The sequence below is a fragment of the Dermacentor variabilis genome, chromosome 4, assembly GCF_050947875.1.
Source record: "Dermacentor variabilis isolate Ectoservices chromosome 4, ASM5094787v1, whole genome shotgun sequence".
In the NCBI taxonomy this organism is placed as follows: domain Eukaryota; kingdom Metazoa; phylum Arthropoda; class Arachnida; order Ixodida; family Ixodidae; genus Dermacentor; species Dermacentor variabilis.
Window position 1 is genome coordinate 132,564,413 of NC_134571.1, and position 20,215 is coordinate 132,584,627.

Genomic DNA, 20,215 nt, shown 5'->3' on the forward strand with positions numbered 1-20,215 from the left:
TCTGCAGGTGCCTAAGTACGTTCTGCAAAACTGACATGATTTTCGAAATAGTAATAGTCCCCATGTAATTAAAGTAATGCATTGCGAATGGAAATGTTTCATCGTAAGGGAATGATTACAACAGAAAGCTTAAACAAATATATTACTCAGAAGAGATGCGCACTGATAGTTGTGAGTTCGACAAGCGACTCTCGTTATGCCGCAGTCATCAGCCACTGCCGTTACGCAGTCGTTCCCATACCTTTGTCGTCGTACCGTCATCGTCACACTGTCGTTTGACCATCATCATCATATTGCTAACGTCATCCGATTCTCGTCACGCCATCATCACCATGCTTTCTTCGCCTATGTAGAACGCCATTCTATGTTCACCCTTCCATCATAATGAGGCTGCCGTATTAAATTGTTACCATGTTACGCTGTTACCATGACATCGCCTCATGACATGCACTATCTGATGTCATAATTTCTTTGAGTACTTAGAAATTCAAATAAATTTCATGTTTATTTCCTGGTTAATTTCACCCTCATTTCACTGTGGAAACTATCACCTGGAATTTCGCCGAATTTTAACATTATTTCTGTTAAAGTTATTAGGAAGACTTACGAATTTGCTGATACGTTTCCCTATGAGTAGCGCTGTAATGTTCGTAAACTGAGCTAATATACTCAGGAACTGTTTACTAAGTGCGTAACGTCGAGATATCTTCACACGAAGCACAAATATGTTTCTTCCTCATACCACACTTCAATCCTTCATTCAAACGACTTTCTATCTAGAGAGCTCGACAAGTCACAGCTCTTAAGGAACTTGGGAACGGTGTATACAAAAAAAATTTCCGGGTAAAGATCTATACATCCTCGTCATGTTAGTATCACGGACCAATAAAACACGAAATCAGAACAAACAACAAGAGCATTGGTGGACATTAATGAATAGAAGTAGAAAATGTACTCACTGCCTAATAAAATAAAATGTGTAGATGGATAGAGAAGTGTGTTTCTTTTTTTTCCATATATATTGTGCGGTTCCCTGCAAGTCCAACTGAATAAGTGAAAATCGCTACGTTCGTAGCTATTCAATCAAAAGCGCTTAGTTTAATAAAGTCACTATTTCATCATCATCAGACTGGCTGCGCCTACTCCAGGACAAAGGCCTCTCCCATACTTCTCCAACTACTCCGGACATGTGCTAAATGTGGCCATGTTGTCCCTGCAAACTTCATAATCTCATCCGCCCACCTAACTTTCTGCCGCCCTCTGCTACATTTCCCTTCCCTTGGAATCCAGTCCGTAACCCTTAATGACCATCGGCTATCGTCCCTCATTACATGTCCTGCTCATGCCCATTTCTTTTTCTTGATTTGAACAAAGGTGTCATAACCTCGCGTTTGTATCCTCACCCAATCTGCTCTTTTCTTATCCCTTAGCGTTACACCCATCATTCTTCTTTCCATAGCGCGTTGCGTCGTCCTCAATTTAAGTAGAACCCTTTTCGTAAGCCTTCAGGTTTCTGCTCCCTAGGTGAGTACTGGTAAGAGACAGCGAGAGCTGTTATACACTTTTCTCTTGAGGGATAATGGCGACCTGCTGTTCATGATCTGAGAATGCCTGTCAAATGCACCCCAGCCAATTCTTAGTCTTCTGATTATTTCAGTCTCATGATCCGGATCCGCGGTCACTACCTGCCCCAAGTACATGTATTCCCTTATCTCTTCCAGTGCCTCGCTACCTACCGTGAACTGCTGGTCTCTACCGAGACTGTTGAACATTGCTTTAGGTTTCCGCAGATTAATCTTTACCCACCCTTCTGCTTTTCCTCTCCAGGTCAGTGAGCATGCATTGCAATTGGTCCCCTGGGTTACTAAGCAAGGCAACATCATCAGCGAATCGCAAGTTACTAAGTAAGGTATTCTCCATTAACTCTTATCCCCAATTCTTCCCAATCCAGGTCTCTAAATACCTCCTGTAAACACGCTGTGAATACCATTGGATAGATCGTATCTCCCTGCCTGACGCCTCTCTTTATTGGAATTTTGTTGCTTTATTTAGGCTAATTCGAGTTCTTTCCATCATATGGTCACTGCAGGTGCGCTGCAGTAACCATAGGTTGGTAAGAACTCGTATTAGCTGAGACTTGAGGAGGGAACGGAAGAAACTGGTACATACGAAGCCGATCAATGAGTTAGCGGTAAGAGGGAAAATAGAGGAATTCCGGATCAAGCTGCAGAACAGGTATTCGGCCTTAAGTCAGGAAGAGGACTTTAGTGTTCAAGATATGAACGACAATCTTGTGGACATCATTAAGGAGTGTGCAAAAGAAGTCGGTGGTAACACCGGTAGACAGGATGCCAGTAAGCTATCGCAGGAGACGAAAAATCTGATCAAGAAACGCCAACGCATGAAAGCCTCTAACCCTACAGTTAGAATAGAACTGGCATTACCTTCCAAGGTAATCAACAAGCGTAAGACAGCTGATATAAGGAAGTATAATATGAATAGAATTGAACATGCTCTCAGGAACGGAGGAAGCCTAAAAGCAGTGAAGAAGAAATTAGGAATTGGCAAGAATCAGATGTATGCGTTAAGAGACAAAGCTGGCAATATCATTACTAATATGGATGAGATAGTTCAAGTGGCTGAGGAGTTCTATAGAGATTTATACAGTACCAGTGGCACCCACGACGATAATAAAAGAGAGAATAGTCTAGTGGAATTTGGCATCTTACAAGTAACGCCGGAAGAAATAAAGAAAGCATTGGGAGATATGCAAGAGGGGGAAGGCAGCTGGGGAGGATCAGGTAACAGAAGATTTGCTGAAGGATGGTAGGCAGATTGTTCTAGATATACTGGCCACCCTGTGTACGCAATGCCTCATGACCTCGAGCGTACCAGAATCTTGGAAGAACGCCAAGACACTCTTAATCGATAAGAAAGTGGACGCCAAAGATTCCAAAAATTATAGACCGATCAGTTTACTGGCCGTTGTCTACAAAGTATTTGCTAAAATAATCACAACTAGAATCAGGAACACCTTAGACTTCTGTCAAGCAAAAGACCAGGCAGTATTTCGTAAAGGCTACTCAACAATTGACCATATTCACCTATCAACCAGGTGACAGGCAAATGTGCGAAACATAACCAACCCTTATATATAGCTTTCATTGATTACGAGAAAGCGTTTGATTCGGTCGAAAGCTCAGCACTCATTGAGATATTACGGAATTAGTGTGTAGACGATCCGTAAGTTAAAATACTGAAAGATATCTATAGCGGCTCCACAGTCATCGTAGTCCTCCATAAAGTCACTATTTACCTATATTTAAACAAATATCTGGTACAACCCCGTTTTCTCTATGCTGAGTAGGGTAACTCGTAGCTTCGGAAATCTGTTCTGGAAATTGATTACCATGCGCATATTATTTGTTTTCTTAGCCGTATTTTCGAATTTCATGCTTAACCTAAAGCCATAAAGCTGAACTATGCTAATTGCTTCAATGCTGAGAAAAAAAGAATCCGAAGTTCAAGAGGCATAAAGGACATCGTGAAGAAAGAGAACACATTTTTTTCTGTAGTTTCTGGATATGCACCGTATGGTTGAGTAAGGCACAGTGCCCCATACCAGGTGAGAATGGCTAATCTGTGAATAAACCGTGGATTTATAGCAGCAGTTCGACTTTTGCAGAAAGCAAATGCCGTAAGTGACCAATTGTACAACTCCTTTAGGCTAGTTCTTTTTCTAAGTGCCTAAAGTGATTGTCCTAAGAGATATTAGAGGGCGAAACTATGAGAAGACATGGACACCCTTTACGAATTTCAATACTGCCGGGGTCTATTTCAGTGTTATCGTGAGGTGAAACTAACTTGTTCATAAGTTTTAATATTAGAGCTGTTTCTTCATTTTCATTATTCTGCATTCTAATAGAGACGGACCAGTATCATATATCCGTTCTAGTGTTGCTGCAACATCTTGTAGGTTCTTCGATGTCATTAATTAAAAAAAAAGATGCTGAAATAATCATCATACAAGATACTGTTAGCGTCCAAAGTATTGTTTACCAAGAAATTATAAACGAGATTGAATAATAGAGCGGCCGCTATACTGATCTGGGGTGCAACAAAAAGAAAAGCTTTCTAGTGAGATATGGAGTCGTTGATCCACACAATTTGTTGTCGGAAAAAAATATGTTTTGAATAATTAGATAACAGTTAGTTCACTAAGGCCATAATTTAGTACAACTTCTGACACAGGATATCATGCTTCACTAATCGAAGGCCTTCGAAGAGTAATTTAAAATACGGAGGACCAGCGATCTTTTTTTCGAGCTGTTCCAAAAATGTATTTTTTCTGCTCGAGCAAGATCAATTCAGTTGACCGATTTCTGCGGAAGCCAAATTGATAAGGGACTAGGATAGCACTGCTATAGAAAAATAAAGCCAGCCAAATTACAAGCCGATAACCTCGCAATGATTCCTTCTCGGGAATTAACATATAATATAGCAAAAAATAAGGCACTACGACAATCTTAGCGCTTCAGTCGACTTCACTTGGCGAAAGGTTTTATTTCATTTCCTGAGATTTGACTTCTCTAGAGTATTCCAGCTAGTGTTGAGAGACGCTGCGGATTATTTTTACCCGGTTGGGTTCTTTAATATCAAGACATAACTAGGAACACGAGTTTTCTTTTTCGTTCTTCCCCCACCCCAAACCACGTGAAGAGGCCCGGGTACAACGTATGCCTTCTTACTCAGCAGCCACACGCCATAGCCAGTAAGCCGAACAGCCGACCGTATCTGGCATTATAACTTACCAAATGCCGAATATCAGTAAATATGCTTCGTGCCCGCGCTTTTTACACTGTCACTTGGAAAGGTTCCGCATTGCAATTCATGAGGCAAGCATTTATCTTCGCTGCACAAATAAAGCAATGATAACCTTGCGCTTCCTTGTGACATTTTCTTAGTTGCAAATTAAATCATTCCGAGGAATCACGCTGTGCGTAAGTAATTCGCCCGATTTCAGAGCTGCGAAGACGGCATACATATGAGCCCCGATTGGCATCGTGTTCATGAGCACTCCGTCGCGAAGGATGTGTTTGTATACGTCAAAATATATGACGTCTCTGTCACATGCCATTTGCAATAGTGCCGGCTTTTCCTGCGCGTGTACCTTGATCTAGGCTCCCGGAAGTGACGTCCCAGAATCATATTTCCAAAAATCCTGTTTTAGTCAGGTGCAAACTTCATCCACAGGATTTACGTGGAGGCAACGAACGCTCTTCACTTTTTGAAAATTGTGATCCAGTAAACGGCAAAGCGTGCTAAACAAACTTTAATTAGCTTGTTTACATATGAATGCGATGTGCGTACTCCTACGACATATCTGTTCCACACAAATCAATTTAGGGGAAGAAGTATTTTCATTGCAGGAAAAAAAAAAAGTCAAAAAACAATTTGGATGCGAACTGTTGTCCTCGTTTCTACAGAGTTTCAGCGAAAAAAGATGTTTCGCACTTTTGTCCTTATACATGCTGCCCGTTTTCTTTTTCTTTCTTTTTACCAGACCTGCAAGGTCATAAACTACCAGAACTTCGTGGTAAAAATCATCAGCAGGAACGCAAATTTGGGGCAGGAAAAAATTTATAGCGACGCCCTTGTATGCCACAAGTTATTTTTTAGATTCCTAAATGTGCTATAGTGAGCGACATGAGCGGGAATGCGCGAACGCGTGGCAAATAGATTCGAAGCCAAGTTAGATCAATACGCGAATGGCGTTGTCGAAATCCGAGGGCAAAGAGCGACGCTCTCCCGCTAACTGTTGGCACTCCCACCGCGCGCCTGCGTTTGCAGAAAACGGCAGCTTACGGCATTTCGCTGGCCGCCGATAGCCGATGTGACGGTTACGTGCACAGCAACATATAGCGAGTCGTTTTTCTAAAGCGAAGCTTTCGTTGCCTCTTTATTCGACTTTCCATTGCTGCTGCTGCAGCCGCTGCTGCTTCTGATGATGATGATGATGACGATGCTTCTGCTGCTGCTGCTGCTGCTGCTGCTGCTGCTGCTGCTGCTGCTGCTGCTGCTGCTGCTGCTGCTGCTGCTGCTGCTGCTGCTGATGATGATGATGATGATGATGATGATGATGATGTGGTCCTGCATGCCGTTAACGCCGGCCACATCGGGATGTAGTAGAGACGCACGCCACTAACGGCGGCCGGGTCGCGATGTCGTAGAGACGTAGCATTGTTGCAGAAACATAATAGACACGCGCTGTCGGTGTTTTGTTTCATGACATTTGTTTGTGAGCAGTCATTCTCAAAATTCCGAGGAATAACTTTGTAAATAATGTGAGACAAGTTTTGCGCCACGTGGAGGGCCTGCATGGTTGAGGTTCACAATGATTTGCCAAACGACGCCAGGGGTGTTAATAACGGGTGTTCTGCGAAACGGGAAGGAAGCTTTAGCTCGGTTACCCCCTATCTAATCACACGCAAAAGTAGAACTCGTTTTTCTCGGCAACCATTGCACCGAATTTGAAGAGGTTTGTTGCATTAAAAAAAAAAGAATTCTTGAAATCTAGTGACTGTTGGTTTCGAATTTTTTATTTAAGTCCTCAATTTTTTATGAATTGGAAAAAATTGGAAGTTTTCAGTTTACAACTCCTTAACACCGCAGTAAAGAAAGATAGCGGAATTTCGTGAATGGCATCTAACAGTACACCTAAAGCGGACAAAATTGATGTGTTACACATAAACTTAAAAAATTTGTTAATACGAAAATACAGCTTTTGCAGAACCTTTGTACACAACGTAACAAATTCACTTAAGATATAAAATAGCACATAATGTGTCCGCTTTCAATAACCTAATAGATGCTGCTTACAGAACCGCGATATCTGTTCTTGATGCAGAGCTATTTGTAAACTTCGTCCTTCTATGGTTTTCAAGCTTTCGATATTTTGAAAAATTTTGGCCTAAATTCAGGCGCTAAATCAGAATTCAGCTTCTAACAATCACTATGATTAAACTTATGCATGGTCGCCTATTTCATCTTCGATATCATTTTAACTTTCCATTACACATGTCTCGTTGCTGTCTCATTTGTTTAAAATCCAGTACATATGCGTATGCGTGCGCTGCTGTCTGTTCCCTATAGATGTATATGTGTACCACTTTGCAGAATAAAACACAATTGTTGGAAGTTAGCATTGTGTCCGCATCGTACTCCTGTCTCTCGTCCGTTTTCGTGCGCCGAAAACGTAAGGTTATGAAAATTAAACAACACACAAAGAAACAAATAATGTGCATTAAATATAACGGCTTCACAATATTCTCAGTGGGGCAGCATTGAGCACTTTTTTCTAGGGTTCATATTTGCGCGTTTAGAACAGCGGAAGGCCTTTGAAAATTCTGCACTATGCTTAAGCGGTATGTTGCACAGAGCCGGTCCACTTTTCTCCCCGCACAGAAGATAGCAGCCAGCGACAAACGGAACCTGCGCTTCCCTGAAGTTCATGATACTGCCAAGGAGCTTGTTGTAGCGAATTTCCTTGCGCATCTTCGAGTACAGTTTCTGAGTTACGGGCACTGCTGCGGTGGCTGCCTGTAGATCTAAGTCAACTTCCTTTTTTTTAAGTCCCAAACATTCGTGATTTCGCTGGTACATCTTCATAGCTTCTGCTTGATCAGCCTCATCGATGATCATGTAGAATATCGTCGCCGCAAGCCGCAAGCCCAGGCCTCCAGCGAGTACACCTGCATGCGCAGTGTCACTGTAAAAGGGGAACATCAGGTAGTGCAGCATCATCCGAAAATCCTTGAACCTTACGTAGTCCCTAGCATGGTAAGTAATGAAGTATGATTTACTTTCCACGCGTGTCCTCGAATAGTAGCCCTGAAAGCGCAGCCAGTTTTCTAGAGGTTCACCGGATACGTCCGGGTAGCGTCGGTACGGCCAAGGATATTCAAGAGGCACGGATCGAATGAGGAGATCAAAAACTGCGTCGATTACGTCCTCGGGGTTTGGTGCAGATTCGTTTCGCAAGCTCACATTTCTTGGCAGCGCCTCGAGAGAGCTAAGGAAAGTGGACCGCAGGTTTTCGCCGAGGTCTCTGATATGTCGCAGCGCTTGTGCTATACTATGTGACATGAGCTGGTTGTTGACAGCAAAGCCGAATATTACGTATACGTATTCAAAGCAGCCTGTTCTGACCGATTCGATCGCCGGGTCTACTTGTCCCCCGTAGAAGCTAACCAGCATGTCTTCGCTTGTGAAGCCTACAAGATTCTGAACACAGATCGCTTCCACGATGTCGTTCATGATGTCTTCGCCATGCTCCTTGTGCAGTTCAAAGACCGCTTTGAAGTAGGAGACACTATCTACGGTGACACCACTGTAGGACCGAATAGAGCCGCTGACGTACTGCTGGAAAGCCGAGTCCCACCTGCGCAGGAGATGTTAATAAACGATCGCACACTTTATAGACCGATAAAAGGCGCAAGAAGGCGAATGAATAAGGGTTCAATGGAGGGCCCGCGACATTTGCTTAGGATATCATACAGGCGAACACTAAAGCAGATAAACCTAGGAAGAGCTGTTCTGCAAACGCAAGGATTCCTGTGATTGCATCTTTTGTAATAATTTATATTATTATTCTTGCTCCTGGCATATTTGTTTTGTCGCGTTTTCAAACAAAAGCTTGTCTCTGCAAATAACGAAATCCACGCATACAAACTGAGCAGAATCGGGCAATTTTGAATGCAAAAGCAGCATCCCGGATAGTGAAATGGACATTTGGAGGCACTGGATTTCATATCGCACGCTATAAAAAAAGAAGACGCACTCGTGTACACACAAAAAGATGGTCTTGAGCTTCCGTTTTATTAAATTGGTACGGACAGTGTAAATTAGAAACTTTGCAGATGCGTTCATTAGCTATGGGTATTAAAAGATAAACAAGTCTCTAAAGGAATTACCAATTTAGAAAATTTGGAGGAGCACCGATGTTCTTTTTATTGTACTCAGCCTGACAGGCAACATTAGGTATATTGTTCGCAGTGATGTTGACCTGCTCAGAATATTTTCGTGGGCCACTTTTCTTAAGAATATAGATTTACGCGCAAGATAATGCTAACTTTGCGTATGTTTCTTCGTTAGTTTTTTTTTCAGTAAGGAACTTCCGTATATCCCGTGAAAATGTCTGAAAATTCTATGGAATTTTTAATGAGGAATCTATATTCTGTTGACCATCACATATACACTGGTATTTTTACTTGTATACCTGTCCATACAAGCATTAATGACGTCGCCTGTTTTGTACTAGAAAGAGCCTATAGCCTGCATATAGAAGAAAGCTGTTAGGGTGTGTCCGTGTCCATTTCTCTGTGTCTATTCCAAGCCAGCAATCTTTATGAAGACAAGAATCACCACTTCTCTATTTTCTTTAGTAAACTGTCCCTATGTAGACCCTATATAGGAAAGTATAATTAGGATATTTGTCCTAATATGTCACTTACGTTTGTCGATATTCCCTAGATGACTGGTCAAGATTAAATATAAGAACCTCTCGAGAGGGCATTAGTTGGTGGTGTTATTATTTTTTAATGGATGAATATAATAGTTCAGAGACCATAAAAACTCTTCGTTTTCGCTGCTAGCAGTTTCTTCACTTCAGCTACATAATTAACAGCAGACGTCTGGTTTCGTCGGTGGTGAATAATTTGACACCATCGATCGAAGACATATATGACGCGTCATGAGGTTGACACTGCTGGCGCATCATAAGGTATATGCACCGAAACGAGACAAACAAGGTGTTTGCTTTGCAAAACCTTGTGCACAGTGCGTTATGATTGAGGCGATGTTTCCTGAATATACACTGAAACGTCGTCGCACATCGAGCACTCGATGCGCCTTCTGGTGGCTGCAGACTGTGTGGCCGCCACATGCCTCACAGACTGGTCGTCAGTTCGCGGTAAAACGGTAAAGTGCGTGCTGGCGTCATTGAAGAGTAGCAGCAGCTAGAGCAGTGAATGAAATTAGCTACATAAAGGACCATACCCCTACTTTCGCAGCAGACGACGGTTCCATCACGTATTTATTGCTTATTGGGTAGACTAATGTTGTATGCTTGCGTTGAAACTAAGGACGTAATACCAAGCGTTTCATCCTTTCAAAGCCTGTTTCATTTGATCCTACGGTAAGGATAAATTTACGTGCTTTGACCGTTAAGCTTGACTACACATTTCACTTCGGCACGCACTAGAACGAAGAACTTCTCTATTGTAACTGGAAACACAAGATATAAGAATCGCGGTACGATTAGTCTTTCCTCTTTTGTCAATAAATAGAAAGCTCTTGAAGAAATTCTTCTCTTGTAAAACTTTTGTTCCCATACATTTTCATCTTACTTTGCTAAAGTCAGCAATTTTCTACAACGCATGTACACGTGCGATATGACAAGTAAGCATGGCCGTTTTCGAAAGTCATGCGACACCAGGGTGGTTATGAACTGGGACTTTTTGTGTCCTTCACGAAGTCATATCTGGCGCAACCTAGTGCGTTACATTCAGCCTTTATTATGTAACACCGAGTTCGTTGTAGCCCGAAATTCACGACCGCACGGTTCAAGTTAATTTCGAGGTCGTAGTTATTATACACAGGAAAATATATAGTGTAATAGAGATCCTTACCTTTGCCTTGTCACAGAAGGCGCATACGGCAGAAATGCCTCACTATCGTTGAACGTAACCGGTGTGTTCGGCGTTTGTGCTTTTTCTTTCAGAAATTCAAGAAAGAAACTGATGTGTTTCATAATTTCTTCGAAACGCGTCCCGTCGGGTGACCCGCCGAAATATTTGCACGTGAGACGCAGGTGCTCGCGGATGTGGTTCGTCTGCCCGAGCATCAGAAATGCTCCCATACGTGTTTGGTAGTCGTCGCGCACCGTCCAATGCAGCAAAATCGTCCTGCATAGCAAGGAAACACGCGGGTCACGTAGTTACTGCTTCCCAGGAAGATATTTAAGCAAAAGCGGTAATATCCGTTAAAAATTACCAAATGCAGCAACCGGAAATACGCGGAGTCATCTGATGGAACAGGACCAAAAGCCACAACGCGTCCTTACTGTGAGGTTAGTGAATAAAACAATCGTAAACTGGGCGAGATGGTACTGGTTGACGTTTCAAAGGTAGCGATACAGCAGCGCTTTGTTCGTCGTGTTCCGTTTTCTTGCATTCCTATTAGTTAGGGCGCTACCATTAAATCTTGGTAACCCAAGAAAAAAAAAAACGTGCATAGCGTCCTCGCCTTCATACTCATGCACCCCTGCGTCTTGCGCCGCTGGGCGGACTGACTCAATTAGGCACGAGGACCCAGTTTCCACTGTTAAATTTGCGCCAAGGCAACAGGCAAATGGTAACTGTCTCTCAAGCAAAAAGCCCATACTGGCAATGTAATGTAGAAGAAAAGCACACGGACAAGGCCAGCCACGTCATCTGTTCGATCACTGCAGTGCAACTATACTGAGCCAGCCGGACCACCAGTGCATTGCGCGAGTGAGAGCCACTCGGCCACCCAGCTGTTCAATTTAGCAATGTAGCACAGCTCATATTCCCGAAGTCACGTGCACACAACGCGTGCAGTAGTAATGCTGATGTTTTTATTGCTTCTGAAATATGCCACATACAATTATGCCACAAGTAAATAATTAATTAAAACTTCCATATTGAGCCGGCGACAACAATTCTGGAAATTTTGTGATGCATAATCGAGGCTATTTAGTAAGCAAATCATACCCATTCGCTAGCGACCTTGTGTCTTGCACCCATTTCGAGAAAAGCGTCCTGAGAATAAGCGGCGTATAGTATTTGTGTTCTACTAACATTTATCGTGATTGCATTATTAGGCAGTCTCGATAAGCGTTAACTACCGATGCAGCTACAACATATCTAAATTTCTGGCAGTGCCAAGGAAAATTCTGGTTGATTTGTTAACACCAACTGTTCCGCAGTCTGCACATCTTTCGACAGCCTGCTTGCAACAATTAAGTAATTTGAGAATGAATTTATACGTTACATAAAAATCGAGATATCCTTATAATATTGTTCGCAATAGAGTAATCGTGTATATATATCATCAGCGCATTTCTGTCCACTGCATAAGGCGTGCCTCTGCCAATAATTTCCAATTACCCAAGCGTTGCGCTATAGCTGATTCCAACTTGCGCCAGCATATTTCTTCATTTCTACACCCCACATAATTTCCTTCATCACCCAACCTAATATTGTGCCGTTCTCGACTGCGCTTTCATTCCCTTGGAATCCATTCTGCAACTGTAATGGTCCACCAGTCGTGTGCCCTACTCATTACGTGGCCTGGCACAGCTCCATTTGTTCCTTTAAAGCAGTACTGATAAAAGAAAATTCGATCTGTTTTTTTTTTCCTTTCCTAATAACTAGCTCATTGCACAGTGATAACGGCACGAAACCTCATTGGCTTAAGAGCGTGAGAGATAAATATTTGGAACCTTGTTTGTGGAAAGCAGTCCAATTTTCGGATTCAGAAAGCAACCAAAGGGGACATTAGGTTTGTAAGGACACACGGGCATGTGATCGAACACAGCTGTGACGTGCGCGCACCGGCGCACGAGCTTCTTGTTACTAGTTCGTCGGCTTCTTCTGCACGTGCTTCGCGATGTCATCATCGTTTCCGACGTACGGAGGCGCCGTTTTCCAGCAGGCGCGAGTTTACGCCGTATTAGACGTGACCGACCGCTTCCGATACATTCCACTACGGAGCAGCTACTCGCAAATGGTGGTCAGCGACAGCTAGCAATACGCCTAGACACTGCTCCAGGTAGTACGATTGTGTGGTCGAGGACCCTTTGGAAAGGAAGCCTATTCCGGAGTAGGACACAAAGCGGCATAAATAGCGAGCACAACACCAAGCACTGTGGTACGTAGTCTTGGTGCAAAGTCGGAATTTTCTCAGCTCGGTGGGTTTGCGGGTTTGTTAATAGTCGCCACTACAGGCGTAGTGTTTTTTCATATTTTGTGAAGGGGGGGGGGCAGGCTTTCCGGACCCCCATCTAATATTTGTACTGCGAATTTGAAAATCTACCCACTTATTAAGCATTACAAACAGATTTCGACATGTCATTCTTTGCTGTGTAGCCACCAAAGTTGTAGAGTTATGTCCTGCACAACGTGAAAATAGAATAATTCTGTGAGCACTTCACTGTGTAATAAAATTTCGCAAAAAGCTTTGTTCTGTAGCTAATTTACCTCTCTGTAGGCCTCTAAGTGCCGATATCTATTCAAAGAGCCTCTGCAATTATTGCAACTATGAAAAAAATTACATGAAAATAACCATTTACATTTTAATTGTTTTATACTAACAAATTTTGGCATACATACTCGTGAAGATAGGGGCAATGCTGATACCTACTTGAAATCACAATGTCTCCCAGCAGCAGTTGTGAAAGTACAAGATTACCTTTCAGGGAATGGTGAAAAAAATTTGTTGAAATGCTTCTTATCATTTTGTATAGTTCCAGTTATTGAACACGCTGTTTGGCTAGATATTGGCGCTTTTTGATCTACAAAGAGTTTAACAAGCTACAGCGCGATGCTTTTCGTGAAATTTTAGTACATGACAAAAGTGCCAACAAAGATGACTACATTTTGCCATTGTGCATCACATAACTCCGAAACTATACCAGCCACACAAAAACCAATGATATAATTAAGGTCTGAATAGAAAACTCTATTATTGGCTGAATATTGAAACCTATAGAACAAGTAATAAAAAATTGATTCGAGGAGCGCCTTTCTTTAATAACAGTTGCACTTTAAGAAACTCTGCGTGACCTGGAAGAATCGTTCACTGAAGTGAAGGGCTTATATGAGTATATACAATACCTCATATAAGGATACAGTTTAATTTCATAGCCTGAGTCATCTCGCACTTCCAAGAATCTGGCGTCTCTCGGTGGTGCACATGTACTCTTCCTTGGTGTAATTGTTTTATACTTCCCTATCGCTATTTCTGCTTCGCATTTTCGGTGAAACTGTAGCCTCTCTTTCTTTCTTTTTTTTTATTACTTTTTGTTTTAATACTGTGGGTTTGAGTATAAGCACTGCTGCGTATCACTGCTATTGATTCTGATTTCGAGTAAATCTGCCTTGGACTCATTTCTGTTACTAAGTAAAACATAAAATTATACAGGCTGTTCCAACTATCATGCACCAATATTTAAAGAAAGAATGGTTGCCTTACTCGAAGATCTAGTCCTGGTTGTTTCCATTGCAGTGGATATCCGTCGGTAAATTTTTCGTTACTGAGGTTTAACTAGGTAATTCTCAATAATTTTGTAACTCGAGAACTACTGTCCTAATTCTCAAAGTATCAATGAGACATTTATAGGCACAGCCAATGGCTGTTTTTAGGTACGTACTAATTGCGTACTAATTTTTTCCAACTGGTAAAAAAAAACAAAAATAAGAGACATGAAATATACCACGTGGCTGCACTCCCACCCACATCATAAAGCAGCGCCCTCACATAAGCTGATTGAAAGCAACTGCATTTCCTTTCGCAAACCCGAAGAGACAGCGCATCACCTTGATAATAAGGAGCACCAGCATGAGGTTAATGGTAGCGAAGGAGCACCAACATGAGGTTTCGCGGCTTCGTGGCTCTTCCTTCCTCTAATTTTTTCTACTTCACACTTATCTGTCCCTCAAGGCCGACTGATCACATTGATAGCAAAATCCTCTTAATGACGCGTCCGAAGCACCGCTCTGACCGTGCACAAAACGCGAAAAGCAATGGAATACGCATAGCATGCTTCAGAATATCGGGTCTGCTAGTACCGGATCGAAGGATTGCGCGCGCAGCTATATTTTGTGCCAGAAACTGGCTTCAGACCAAAGCCAGATTAAAGTTACGGTCTCATTTTTCATGATGGTGTATACGTGCTGTAAAAACAGGTTCGTGATCAAATATAAAAGCGAGATAAACAGACCGGGAAGTCACCCTCGTGCAGAGAAGAGGCAAAACTGATAAGTTCATGAAAGTAAAGGAATCTCTTCTAAATTTGCAGAATTGACAATCGGGACTTCTGCACGAAAAAACAAAACAAAAACACAGAAGACTCCAGTGTGTCCTTAATATCTGTACGTTCGTAAGCGCCCTTGAACGGCAGCTGCTGCCTAGAGGACGCGCTTAATGTGTCTCCTTCTGTAGCTACGCAGTACTGAGGCCCCTTTGTCACATAATCAGTGGCTTTCTTGATGACCTACTCTGGAATTATACGGCAGACATCGGTCATCCTTGCCGTCAGCTCATCTGACGTTGTCGTGTCGATCATGTAAAACGATCTTTCACATTACCCCAAATATATAAACCGAGCGGAGAGATGTCAGATGGCCTATTCGGCCAATTTACAAGCCCGTGCCTTCCAAACAATTCTTCATGAAAAGTCGCATCCAGCCAGTTTAGTGCTCGGCTGCTGATGTGTGCTGGCGCCCCATCTTGCTGATACCCCAGAAGTGGAAGACGTAACAGCGAGACCTTGCTCAGAACGTCATCCACCACTCCTTCACGGATTTCGTCCTCGTAACGCTGTTGTCAAAGATGGGGCCGATTAGCGCACCGGTGTAAATTCCGCACCACGCATTGAACGACCACTGGTACCGGTATCGACCGCGCTTTACCAAGAGTGGATTGGAGTCACGCAAAACTGTAACTATGCAAATAGAACTAGGCGCTTATGCAAAACTTGAATTCCTCTTTCCACTTGATTATTGCTCAAAAAGTTCAGTGACTCATCAGATTTCGTAAGGACCTAGCTCGAGAAAGCTAGGCGATTCTGCAGAACCCTGTCTTCCAAGCGTTCCTGCAGGTTAAGGTGGTACAGGTGAAAGGCCGAGTCATTTAGATTTCTCCAAACTGATGACTTGGAAATCGATACCTGGGCGGCCACGTCCCGTACGCTAGCATGATGATTTGAGGCAATAAATGCTAAATCCGTGCGAAGGCTAGGACGCAAAGGTGGAGCCCTCCGCCGTTGTTTCTTGTTTCTGGTTTTCATCATTTCGATTCATAGTTGATGCATTTCGTCTACCGCCACACTTCCATAATTTTAGGCCTGTCTCTTGTTGCCATTTGCAGCTCCCAAGGCAAGGATAAAGAGAGAGAGAGAGAGAGAGAAAGAGAGATGCAAATTAGAGAAAGGCAGGGATGTTAACCAAACTTAAAACCTCCGGTTTGCTACCCTGCACTAGAGGAAGAGAAAGGGGGAGTAAAGACGGAAAGAAGAGCGTGATAAAAATAAAAGCTTGAGAAGACAACGATAATGTTTTCCTTATGCTCATTAGGGAACTACATGGTGGCTGGGAACAATCAAAACGCACCTTTGAACCTTTCAACTCACGTTGTCAGTTCGCTTTTGTAGCGACAGGTTCTGCGGCAAAAAGAGAAACCATGCGTGCATTTATCTACGCTAAGACTTCAGCCATCACAGCCTGTTTGCAACTAACACCAAACCCAACGTATTAATTCGGCCGGGCCGTGGCAGATAAGGCACTAGCTCGATCACGATGTTTTTCTTTAATTTCTTTTATTTCATTCTAGCTGACTGAGGAGTATCCTGTTCGAGGGCGCTGCTTTATGATGCGGGCATAGAAATTCAAGAGGTGACACTTGGCGAAAACTGCCAACAGGAAACACTTCACTCCTAGTGTTACTCCTATCTGTTAGTTGACGCAAGCATCCGAAAAGAAAGAATGTGAAACGAATGAACCTAAAACGTATTATTTATTTTTTTATTTTTTCCCGCTAAAACTAAAAAGTTTTGCGTATAGACGAACTTATACATTGCGACTTATTTTTTCTGGCGTTAGCTAGCAACAAGCTACGGCACGCCAGGCGCGGCAGATGTGCATGCGTCATGCGCCGAACAGGCCACCGAAGCCAGCGAGGCCGGTTGCGCGTATTAAGCGCGCCTGTTCGGCGACCCGTCTCTTTTGGAAGCAGCGCGTTTGTTGGGCTCCCGGAGAATTCTTGCGCTCCTTCGGCACTTCAACAGGGCACCACTGCACTAGCGAACTACGGCAAGGTGAAAAATTTTGTTTGACAGTCTGCGACGCGGAACGGAGACTTGTGATGCAGTTAGCGCAAAACAGCTCGGCCATCCTGGCGTAGTTAATCTGATTTAATGACTCGTAGCGGCAGATGTTTGCGAGGTTTTCTATGAGCCCCAACATTATTATAACTTATTTCGGTAATTTTAGGGCACGCTTGCCGCACCCAGCTTTGTGTTGCAGTTAGTGAGAAGCACCTCGGCCATCTGACGCACCTTCGCGTGTACTGAATCTTACCGGGACAACTTTTCGCCCTTTCTCTGACCCGCATAATTAGTGTAATTAATTTCGCTACTTTTCGGCGTACATTTCATGCACAGTAGCCGCGCCCGGCGTTGTGACGCAGTTAGTGAAAACCATCTCGGCCGTGTGATGCACTTAGTTTCGTGTGTACGTAATAATACTGGGACAAGTTCTAGCGCTTTTTATGACCCTGAACATTATTGTAACTAATTTCGTTACTTTTTTGGATACTATTGAGGCAAGCTCGACGCCCCTGGGATTGTGACGCAGTTAGCCAAAAAGCAAGCCGGCCACGGTGACAGTTTGGCGTGTACTGAATTTGTAGAGACAAGCTTGTACTGAATTCGTGGGACAAACTTGTAACGCTTCCTATGGCACCGCAACATACACCTTCTTTCGGTACTCACGCTTGTCAAATACGCGACAAGTGATTGCAAAGAAAGATAACACTGGAGTGCGTTGGTAACGCCGGCAGGAAGCGCAAAACATAACGCCGAGGTGCTCAAAAACAAAGAACTCAAAAATTCTGTCTTCTGAACGACTGAAAGCATGCTTTGCACCCAAGAAATTTTCTTGAGCGCGACCAGAAGGCATTCTGCAAGCATCTGGCTAGCATGGTCTGGCTGACAGCCTGTGTTGTGGCCACCTCTGTCTGTGTATGCAGCGTCGGCAGAGGCAAATTTGTTTTGGAAACGCGCAGTCGCGCGTGCATCTGTGCTCTTAATGTGGAGGAAATAATGCCCGCGAATGGGTAATGCTTGAAAATCAGATGTTTTCTTCATAATTTATTCGACGGCTTCCAAATGAGTCGGGTATTTTCGACGCCATGTATGCAAAAGCGAATTCCTTTTGTTTGTAATGTCACCCATTTACCACTTTTCCACGTTTCCCCTCTTCACGCAGTATCCCTATAAGGTCTAAACACCAAATGGACTCATGGTTGTAATTTACTTTTTTCAGCTACTGCCGTCCGGTGGAGCTTCGAACTTGAAGTACTGCTGCTCAGGTGGTGCCATAATGTTGGATGAACACACAAAAATCCGGAACGAGCATCTATATGGAGTGAAATAAGCGATCCCTCATTTACAAGGCGTTTTCCGTCTACTTTATGTAACTGCACGTGGCACAGATTCGATGGACCGCTTGTAAATATCGTTCGCACTCACTTTAATTAAGTAAACGTTCCCGCGCTAAGTAAATTCCGCACGATTGAACAGCAGAAGCAAAAAAAAAAGATAGGGGGGAGCGCCGAGTAGCACATCCAGCCTAGGGCGCGCCAGCTAGCATTCAAAACTCGCGCGCCCAAAACCGAAACCTTAAAAGTTAATCCCGTAGGCTTGGTGCGCTACAGTCGATTCGGCCGATGGGTTCTAGGGGAGTATCCGTTCTTGCCGTGTGTCTTTCTCTTTGGTGCGTGTGGGGGAGCAGTAATGTGGTATTTTTTTTCAAATATCGCGGCGTTTATTTATCAGTCGAAAAAAATCTTAGCGCAGTGAGCACGTCGCTGAAAACTCCGCATTCATATGTCCCTTGGCTGTGCCTACATATGCCTCATTGATACTTCGACAATTAGGACAGCACGCCTTGAGTTAAGTACAATTACCTAATTAAGTCTCAGTATCGAACAAAATACCGGCAGCTACTCCACTGTACTGGAAGAAATACTGCCGCGTAGTATTGACGGTGAAGAAGGCAGCAAAACTGTGATTGACGAAGCTAGCGTTTTATTGGGCGAACTTGTGCCCTCAAAAGTAGGCTGCACTCAAAGAACAACGCGTATCCGGCTTTTCTGAACACTTTTCTGGACAGTTTCCGGGTGCTGGCGTCGGCCACAGGACCTACTTGACCTCTCTACAATACATGCCGGCATTCTTGCCTTATTTCGCACCATCGAGTCTTTGCTGAACTCCTTCAACAGCCAATTTATTTGTCCGGAATTTTGGCTACCAAATTCATGTTTTTTTAATCTTTAAGTCATCTTTTATTTATTTATTTTATTTCTAAAGTTCCTTACAACGCCCCTACATGGGGTTGAGTAAGGAGGGCATAGAACCAAGTACATACAATATAGTAACAATAATAAAAAATAAAGAATACACCAGCCAAGTGGACTACCTAAAAGTCAAACGCATTAGCTACATAAAGCTGCATATGAGTACAATAAAAGGAGTTCTATAAGTTTGTAGCAAACGTATTACAGTGCAAGAAAAGGTAGGAAAAATAACACGGAACAGTGAGTGTGATATCAATGGTTAACAAGGGTTAAGCGAGTTGAGTGAGTGCTCGAATTTTTCACGGTCAGTTTCCGCAACTATGTTATCGGGGAGGCTGTTTCAGAGCGCAACGGCGCGTGGAATTGCCGACGAGTTAAAGGCTGCTGTTTTACCATAGATTCGCGTGAAGCCGTAATGATTGTGTAATCTGTGCGACGTGTGTGGTGACGTTTCTAGGTGTAGGGAACGTTTGTTAGTTTGGTGGGCCTATTTATAAAATAAGGACCAAAGGGCTATGTCGTGACGATTGCTTAGCAGCTGAAGTGAAAGGTTAATCTTTATTTGAGTTACGCTAGAACGGTAGTCATATTTCCGGGGAACGAAACGTGCGGCTCTATTTTGGATTGATTCCAGCATGTTAATTTTGGGGGGGAGACCAGACTGGAGCGGCGAACTCAAGTCGAGGGCGAACAAATGTTTGAAATGCCAGTTTGTGGATAAGTGGAGGTGAGTTCCGAAGGTTACGTCGCAGGTAAAGCAGTGATCGAGAAGCACTGGCACAGATGGTGGTAAAGTGAGAAGTCCTGGAGAGGTATGTTGAGAAATTTACGCCTAGAT

The 20,215-nt window shown here is 43.2% G+C and overlaps 1 protein-coding gene across 1 annotated transcript in view; it reads right to left on the reverse strand.

Moving 5' to 3' along the window:
- Positions 1 to 6,439: 6,439 nt before the first annotated feature.
- Positions 6,440 to 20,215, reverse strand: part of LOC142579792 (uncharacterized) — a 90,908-nt gene continuing 77,132 nt past the window's right edge. The window contains exons 6-7 of the mRNA XM_075690364.1: positions 10,689 to 10,964; positions 6,440 to 8,440 (exon numbers count right to left, since the gene is read on the reverse strand). Coding sequence (XP_075546479.1) covers positions 7,330 to 8,440; positions 10,689 to 10,964 — 1,387 coding nt within the window. The 3' untranslated portion in view covers positions 6,440 to 7,329. The remainder of the gene's footprint in view (positions 8,441 to 10,688; positions 10,965 to 20,215) is intronic.